This window comes from Sesamum indicum, linkage group LG6, assembly GCF_000512975.1.
Source record: "Sesamum indicum cultivar Zhongzhi No. 13 linkage group LG6, S_indicum_v1.0, whole genome shotgun sequence".
In the NCBI taxonomy this organism is placed as follows: domain Eukaryota; kingdom Viridiplantae; phylum Streptophyta; class Magnoliopsida; order Lamiales; family Pedaliaceae; genus Sesamum; species Sesamum indicum.
In genome coordinates, this window is record NC_026150.1 from 6,179,322 (window position 1) to 6,188,891 (window position 9,570).

General features: G+C 36.1%; 1 protein-coding gene across 2 annotated transcripts; it reads right to left on the reverse strand.

Moving 5' to 3' along the window:
* On the reverse strand, positions 1–7,335 carry LOC105163879 (beta-glucosidase BoGH3B). Of its 2 annotated transcripts, XM_011082388.2 has the most exons (9): positions 7,063–7,335; positions 6,699–6,903; positions 5,925–6,015; positions 5,382–5,527; positions 4,726–4,969; positions 2,243–2,347; positions 1,976–2,158; positions 1,114–1,315; positions 1–781 (listed from the first exon to the last, which is right to left on the reverse strand). In XM_011082388.2, the coding sequence occupies exons 1-9, from the start codon at positions 7,211–7,213 to the stop codon at positions 309–311; spliced, it is 1,800 nt and encodes a 599-aa protein (XP_011080690.1). In that variant the 5' UTR covers positions 7,214–7,335; the 3' UTR covers positions 1–308. The 2 variants fall into 2 exon arrangements, with proteins under 2 accessions (XP_011080690.1, XP_020550230.1); XM_020694571.1 differs by lacking the exons at positions 6,699–6,903; positions 7,063–7,335 and adding an exon at positions 6,226–6,380.

Sequence of the window (9,570 nt, forward strand, 5' to 3'; positions counted from 1 at the left end):
GACTATAAGCACAACAATTTATTTAAGAGACATAATAAACTCTCTACTTGGCCAAGTTGATGACTTCGCTTGGAGAAAAGTACCTGATACGACTCACCACAAGCATATGGATAATCATGTAGAGACTACAAGAACAAGAAATATAAGACCCATAACAAAGTTTCTCGTTAGCCAAGTCCATTGGCCGGCTAGAATGCAACTCTGAAATCATAACATGAAAGTTTTGAACAGCCACATCCTTTAGTTAGTTTAAATTATGTCCATTGGCATTGACAAATTTCGAGTGTATCAGTTCGTATTCCCGGCCTTTAACATGTCAACCCGAAGCCATACGGGAACAGAGGGTCAGATGAATTCTCACCGGCGTGTACTGGAAGCTGATCAACGCTTCTAAACCATGTCATGGGAAGTCGTCCATGAAATGCATAATCTCCAAAGATAACATCTGTGATTCCCTTGCCTTCTGTTCCAGGCAACCAAGCAACAACCAGGCCATCCAATTTTTCCAGAAGTGATGGCTCTAAAATCAAAGGCCGTCCAGTAACCAGAATCATTAATGTTGGAACTCTATCAGCGACTAAGCTCGCCAACTCACTTCCATTAAAAGGAATTTTGAGTTCTGGATCATCACCACCTGTCTCAACATATGGACCTTCACCCACAGCTACAATGGCAAAGGAGAAATCTTGACCAGAAAATGTTTCTGGAGTAGGATTTAGTTCGTATATCACTTCTGTCTTGTCGTCCATCACTTCTTTTATTGCTTCCAAAATAGTTGTACCTAGAGAAACGATAATTCCATAAGTTTAATCACCATATGCATATAACTCCCAGAGACAAATTCATAACTTCTGTTTCCAATAGGTCTGTTTCCTTTAATGATTGTATGTATCTAACATACTCAATATTGGTCAACAAGAATAATTTCAACATCAGAACAAATAGTGAGAACTTTAGCTGCATTAACTTGGATAATTCGCTAACAGAATATTAATAACTGAAACCAATCCTTACCATTAGCATGAAAATAAGAAGCCAAGCTCATTCACTGTAATAGAGTTAGGAATCTAGATTAGCACTTTACCATGGCAAAGTTCCAATAGAACAACTTACCCTCAGTGATTCTGCCAGTTGTCCCTTCCCAGGTAATTGTCCACCCGCCACATTGATATCCAAGATTATCAGCATGTGTTCCAGCAACAAGAATTCTTTTGGCCTTCTTGTCTAGAGGGAGCAAAGGTCTCTTTGGATCTTTTCCATTCTTTAACAAAACCAAGGACTTGCGAACAGCTTCACGTGCTAATTCTCTATGTGCCTGAAATGTAAATAGGAAGTATATATTATTTCAGATAGGAAATCTGGTCTCTGTTCTTCTTGATTTTGACCAGCATTGTAACCATATCCCAGTAACAACCGATGTACAAAAATACAGTTAGTATCTCTTTCGCCATGCATCCAGAAGACTACAAAGTCTTTTGACACTTTGAAGTTTAAAATGCATGAAAATTGGTGTTTGCATATTTTTTTTTTTCTTTCACACTTTTTCTCAGTAAAGCCTAGAATCCATATGATTAGGCCAGAACAAAGAGGATTCAACCACTGGTTATCCATCATTGCTTTCAAGCTCTTCCCATATGCCAATGAAAGACTATCATATCAACCATATTAGTATACCCTAAGACTTGTAGCATCAACTAAGCAGACTTTTCCTAATTAAACTATTGGGTAATAAAAAGTTCATCTGGTCTAATTATTAAGGATGTGCCGGATGAGAAGCCAAGAAGTAATTTAATTCCTTTATTCAAAGTGCAGAAAAGGTTATAGTTTTAGAAGTGCAACAATGTTACTCTTCTCTTCCTGTATTACTGCCCAAATTGGATTAATATAAGGTTGAATGTGGACCATGGTGCATTATTTCACTGTACCATTTAAAGTGCAAGTTCTATAAATAAGCCAACTAAAGAATTGAAAATACCTTACAACCAACTAGATCTAGTAAAGATCTATCACTCAGGGGATCCTCAAAAACTCCAGCAATGAATTTGACTCTCAGGATTCTCTCAACAGCATCATCAATCCGGGCCATTGATATCTCTCCAGACTCAACAAGAGACAGAAACTCATCCAGAAACAATTCGAATCTAAAAGGAACCATTACCTGCATATGTCAGTGACAGAGTCATAAGCATTTAAAGAAGACCATACTAGCACCAGGCTTTTCATCATCAAATATAATCTGTACCATATCAATTCCAGCATTTACAGTGGAGAGGATGCTTTCTCGGTAATTTGAACCATGAGGGACATAAAGCCGGTCCAATGCCTCCCAGTCTGAAATCACGAACCCCTGTGGCAGATCATTGTTTATTATGCATTGAATTTGCTCAATGAGGTAATACATCAAAAGTGGAGGGAAAGGGAACAACTGGAATATTGAATATACTTACACCATCACATTTCTGCATATATCTCAAATATTCTCGTATCAACTATTACATTTCTTTATATATACTACACAGAGAATTGTGAATGAGTCAAAAAGTGATTTACAGAGCAGCTCTCTTTTTCATTGGGGGCCAATTATGACCTTGTCTTAACTGAGATACTTCTCTGCTGAAATTGCATGAAGTCAGAGGTGCATTGTTGTTTAAATTCATTTTGATTATCTCGAATTTTCGCCAGCAGAGCTTCACCAGAAAAGGATGACTTTCAAGTGCAAAATTGCAATTAGAAGAAGGTTGCATGAAGCAATGTGGACCTCCAGAAGGCTTTCTGCCTCTCTGAGAGCAGAGCAGTAACTTGGATAAAGATCATAGAGATATTTTAACACGGGAGACTCTTGCTCGCAGTTCTGTATCGGGTGAGATAATTCAGAAAGAAAAGATAATGTTAATGCTGAAACATCTTTGGAAACATTTAGTGGCCTGAAAAGCACAACCTTGCAGAAACATGCAGTGTGATGTTTGAAGAAAAAGAAGAAGCAAAACCAGCTGCTATGCTTGTCCCTTTGCTCATTTAGTCTGCATGCAAGGCATTGGAAGCAGAACACTTATAGTTTTGGAGTTTAAAATTTTGAATTGATGCACAAGACCGAACCATAAGAGTGAAGGACTAGTGGCATGGACCGGAGGAAAATAAGCATGGCTAAGCATTAGTGAAGCTGCATCCTAGAGATGGAATAATGCAATAAGATAACATCTAAAGCAATAGTGGTTCTGTTTCTAAACAGAACGCAATCTGGGCATCCATATTGGAGGGAGAGCATATTAATAAGCAATTCGAGTAACCTCATAAGATACGTGGTAGGAAATAATTTTTCCTTCACTTCCGGACATAATTGTCTATTAGATTTAGTTTTTTCCAAAACTTTTTAGTCTGATTTTTACTTTTCCTTTTATCTTTTTTGGTATTGAGTGGCAAAGAGGTAGACTTTCTCTAGGATAAGTTTGTTTAATATGGCTATGAAGAATTTTGGCTAACTGACAAATGACAATCCAGAATCCTGATGTGTCAAGGACATTGCATTAGGTGTAAGTTAAGAAACTATAAATTACCAACCAATAGCAAGTAACTATGGTTACTAATAATGCAAATGATTTTTCAATATGTCAAGGGTGTTCTAGAATAGCAGTAAATAGACTCCAAAATATCTAGCTAGATACGCTTTTCATTAATTTTTTCAATCCAAGGATTGGTGGAAAACAGGAAAAAATAGATAAGAAAAGAAAAGCTTTTTCCATAAGAATGAAGCAGAATTCCAGAGAATGCAGTTACTTGTATGTAGCATCCTCATTCTTCACGTAAGAACTTTCTTGTGCTTCTAAATCGGGAGATGATCAAGGGATAAGCTTCAATCATGCTATTTGATCAGAAAAAGACTATAGAGCAGCCTGCGAAGTTTTAAATCTTATAAATATATACATATAAAAATATACAACATTTGCAAGACATATATGTATAGTAGATGTGGAGACCTTTTTAATAATATTTTGGAGGAATACAAGTGAAAGAAAATGTTTGGTGCCCTTTTGGGAAATTGAAAGTATTTCCTAAACAAAACCAAACATAGCCTCGGTATATTTGGTACTTAAGTTGACACATCGGAACTTTTTAACAGATACAAACACCATTATGACCCAACAAAAGTATCAGCACCACATCTATAAGAACTTTATGAAAGATACAAACACGATTATGACACAATAAAGTTTCAACACAAACATCTCCTAGATCTTCCAAGCACCATAAATGATATCTTTACTAAGAGACTGTTAATACAGAATCGGAACTTCGGTTATTCACCATTTCTTTTGTTTCCCGAACTTTACATCACCTACCCTCACAGAAATTAAAAAGCTAAAACAATCTTTGTTAATTCATTATGAGATTAATAATGGTACATGAGAAATTCATTACAATTTCAACACGATTGTATCTTATGTCATAAAAGTTTTACAAGTCTTCAGTAATAACTTTTTCCTTTGTTGCATTTATACTTATAGATTACTAATTGAACACACATACAATTTGGTAATGATCTGATTCAATTGGAAAAAGAACAGATTTTAGAGTAATCAATTGGTTGTATCACGTTTATATTAAAGGTATGCAAAACTGGTTTCCTCAAACTTTCAGAGAACAATTGGACTTCTGTCTTCCAAAAGAAAAATAAGAACATGTAAAGCTTCTATAATACAAATGAAGTGGATATTCAAATCAATTTACCTTGAATCCCAGCTTATTTTTCAGAACTTCAGTAAGAAGAAAATCGTTGGTGTGCATTCGCTTGCCATTCCAACTAGAGTATGATGCCATCACAGTGCAAACTCCTTGAGCAAGACAATCAAGATATGGTGCCATGTGGATTCTCTCCAAATCATCATAGGATGCTATAGTATTCCCCTCATTTGTACCATTCTCAGTACCCCCATCTCCTACAAAATGCTTTGCAGATGCAAGAACATTTTTTCTGGAATCAATTGAACAAAAAAATGCAAATATCAGTTGAGGAGAAAATAATTAAATCACAAAGGACAAGGTCACAGCAACTTAATTTTGGCGAACATGCTGAGAAATAAGTGACATTCTTCAAGTGAAGCTAGATTGTCCTATAAGGCAAACTAGACATACTATTAGTTGAGGGAAATTAGGCAGAAGGAAATACAGAAACATTGAAGGATGGTGGATATTAAGTCTGACTTTCCTCGTAGGAAATACAGGAAGTCTAACAACATTCACTGTCCTTTCTCCATAGCTTAATTCTTAGACCTCGGCCTTCAGTACATCATATGGTATGAAGATTACGTGACAAAGAGATTGAGATGCCAGTTAGAACAAATATGGTTCTATGTATAATGGATATTCTGAAAATCATTTTTTACCTTCCAGCCAGAAATGGGTAGCCTATGGGATGCCCTTCAGGGGGCTGTCCCTGCAATCCTGTAACAAGGGAGGTCATTTTTCTGACAATTTCGGTGTTTTCGCTATAACTCTCATAGCATCTTCCCCATCTAGGGTCCCTGCTAACCTGAAAAGGTAATTTCAAAATTTAGTAAAAATCATCTCATATAAATTCTTTGCTCAATTAAGCACCTTAAATATTATCATGGGGTTTTGTCCAAGATTTTATTTTGTAATTTATTTGCAACCGTCAAAACAAATATAAAACATCCAGACTCTGAATTTCAAAGGAAAAACAAGTAAATTGCACATAAATTTGGTCAACAATAACAAAATTTCATTAGATTGTTACAAGTGGAGAACCATCAAATTTGACCTCCGAGCTCTTAGACACTAACAATAAGGATGTGATAGAATTTCCATTCGAGAAAGAAAGCCGCATCATTCAAGTAGAAGAGAACATAGTTAGCTTGACCAAACATTGATGACGGATGGTTGATATTTGATGAATGGATAAAACTTACAGCAACACAAGGAGCAAATGCATAATGGGCTCCTCCTGCCCTAACTTCAAGAGCTGTTACCTCCCCGATCTTCCTAACCAAATCAGCATCTCTACATTGCATCATAATAGTGTGTCATTACTAAAAAGTAATAAAAGCATCAAGGAATCCAAATTCAATGGAATTGTTTTACCATGTGCCCATCTAAACAGGGGAATCAACAAATAAATACAGAAACTCTTTTAATTTTCCGATATTTTACACAGAGTTATATGTTCAATGGCAAATAGAATTATGGAGTATTTTTAAATACTCAAATCACCTAAAATGTCCCTGATCCAAGATAAAAAATCCGTCGACCATTGTTTCCTCAATCCAGAAGTACCAAAACTTTTTCAAATTACATTCTTTAGTTGTACTGCTGTTAACGTGCTCCTTTGCCCTTATTTCAGCAACTCCCACTTGTCAAGAGACCATTTTTTTCCAACAAAACATGCAGCTCCACTTTTGCTTCCAGTTGGAGTGGACAAAAACATGATCACAAGTGAGATTGGAGAAATGGCAGAATAAGAATGTAGAGGAAACATCAAGTAGGTGATTTCATTCAGACTATAAATTATAAGAGTCGCTTGATCATTTAACGTCTACTTAAAAAACAAACAATTGAAACACATTATATCTGAATATAGAACAAAACTGTGCCTTCTTCATCCCGTCCCACAAAATGGAAAGCCCTTGAAGTATTTTGAACTTTCCTAATAGCAAATGAACCAATATGTTAAAAGAACTGCTGACCTAGTGGCTCCAAGGCCAATGTTATGAGGGAAAATGGTAGTTCCATAGACATTGTTGTTGCCATGAACTGCATCGGTTCCGTAGATAATGGGACTGCCGAGGCGGGTTTCCAGAGCCGCCTTCTGGAAGCCGTCGATCATGTCAGCCCAGTCGGCTGATTTTGCATTCTCAAAAGGCTTGCTACCACCCCCGCTCAGTATACTCCCTGCATATCAACAACGGGTGTTTTCACACATACAACCACGGATTAACAGATTAACTCAAAACAACAGCAAATTCCATGCCCAATTTACTTCATGAAGTGCACAAGCCCGTCTTGAAAACAGACAAAATACATTCTATAAACGTGTGCAAGAGAATGAACCTATGAAGCGGTCTTTAATGGCGGCAGGAGTGGCAACGCTGCGCTCGATCTGGGTCATTTGGCCGATCTTCTCAAGAAGGGTCATCCGAGAGAGCAGGTCCTTGACCCTGGCTTCAATGGGGGCATTTGGGTCCTTGTAGATGCATTCCATGGTGTTGATCCCTGACTTTTGAGTTGCCGGATAGTAGTGGATAACGGATGCAAGCAACAGAACCTCTCAGGTTACTCACTCACTTCTGAGTGAGTAGAGAAGTTCACCTGCCAAGACTCCCACTATTTATAGGAATTTTTACTGCATTTGGTTCTAATATCGTTTGGTGTGCGGTAATGTTTGAAAAACTAAATAACAATATCTATTTACCGAAAAGATAATCAAATATTATGAAATTTCATTTTTCTCCCTTCAAAAATATATGAGAAAATAAAAAAATAAAAAACCACAAATAAATTCGACGTCAGGAGTTCGTAAAATAAGTATACATGGAAACAAATAATATGTATATTTAGAAAGAAGAGACATAAGAAAAGAGAAGAGAGAAAAAAATACAAACACTTTAGAATTAAAGGGATAAGTATGTTTAACTCCCGATTTATGATCTATTTATATAAATCATTCATATACTTTGTGTAATTATAGAAATCATCTTTAGCAACTAAAAAGTATGGATAGTTTGTCTACTGACGTTGACATTTTTTAAAAATGTATGTATAGTTTTTTAAAAAATATGAACAATTTATTTAAAATGTCGATATTTCTAATATATGTATATATAATTATTTAAAAAATATGAACAACTTATATTAATAAGACATAACTCAGCTAACTCCTAATCTAAAAGAAACGAGATATGGGAGAGAATTGGGGAAATAGGTGTAATTTCTCAAACTACAAAAAATTTACATGTAATTATCCTTATAAAGTTTATAAGATATACTGATTCACGTGTATTAGGGTGTGAAATACAAAAATAGTTTGATCAAAAAAAATTTATTTGATTCACAACACATCAGTAATTTTAATATTAAAAATGAAAAATTGAACAAAGTCAAATAATAAGCAACATAATTTAATTTTATTCAAATACTACATTAGTTTTTTTTTAAATTAAAATAAGATAAGTTTAACCAAACACCCCTCTAAATAATTGATGTGGCCACAAATGGGTAGACCAAAATCAAACCCAATGCCTAGCCCAGCAGCGAGCCTAGAAGGCCGAAAGCGGATGCAGGTGGAGAAAAGCCTTCTCTAAGCCCTCTCCTTTATGAATTGAAACGTCAATCTGCAATTTTCTTCTGACTTTGTTCTTCAATGATTTGAAGAGACTCATTTGGATTGTCTTTTACAAACCTTTCAATTATTTTACCAAGGTACTTGTAATTGGCTTGCTTATTTTCAACTTTGCGTGCACAAGTATGTTCTCCCTTAATAGACTTTATCTGAAATGTTGTGGATTTCATGACTGAAGATGCCCTCAACTTCCAATTACACCCATTTTTACAAGTTGCAAGTATCAAGTGTTTTTCATTCTTCACCAACTTCAAATCTCATCCCTTTTTCACTGTCCGATCCTTCAGCACATCCCTAAATTTGGCTCTTATCTCAAACTTCATACCTACTGTTAAGTCTACTTCAGCCATATTCATCATCTCATCCCACACTGGACACCCATTTCCCTCATCACACAGCTCTTCATCCACATAATCAGTAACCACTGTCTATCTCCCCTACTACTTCTTTCATCCCTCTCATTTTGTTGACTTGCTGGTTTTTTTCTTCTTCTTTCTCTCATTAAAGACCTCAAAGTCTTTAGCATTGTTCTTGAATAGTTTGCGAGCCTACTAGTGAAAATATCATCATTCCAAGGACCCTCTAAATCCTCTAACATCCATGAAGGGCAATCAGAAACTAATGATGAATCAGAATCTGACTCATAATTTTGCACTTCATTCTCAATCCCATTTCCTACCCCTTCCTCAACCCCTACTTCTTCACCCTCTATACCCTCATTGTCACCCTCAGTCCCTTCCTCAACACCTACACCCTCATTGTCACCCTTAACCCCTACACCCTAATTATCACCCTTAGCCCCCAACACCCTCATTATCACCCACAACCCCTTCCTCAACCCTATCCTCAACCCCTACACCCTCAAGAACAAATTTTGCACTCTCATTCTCAGCCTCAATCCCTTCCTCATTCCCTGTTTGTTCAACATCATATTGTAACAGTGACACAGGTTCTTCACAATGAAGAACATTACCACTAACATCTATAGACAACAAACGGCTTGCTTTTCCTTCAATGTAAATTGATATAGCATTACAGTCTTTATAGTCTCTCAATAACTCTCTAATACCTCATCCCCTTCTAACTCTTTATAGACATGTGTAATGTTTGTTGAGGAAGTGAATAATAAATTACTACGTTACTACTCTTGCCCCCAGCTTTAGTGTACATTGTTATTATGTTATCATAGAATAATCTTTCTTTATCAACCCCTGGAAGAA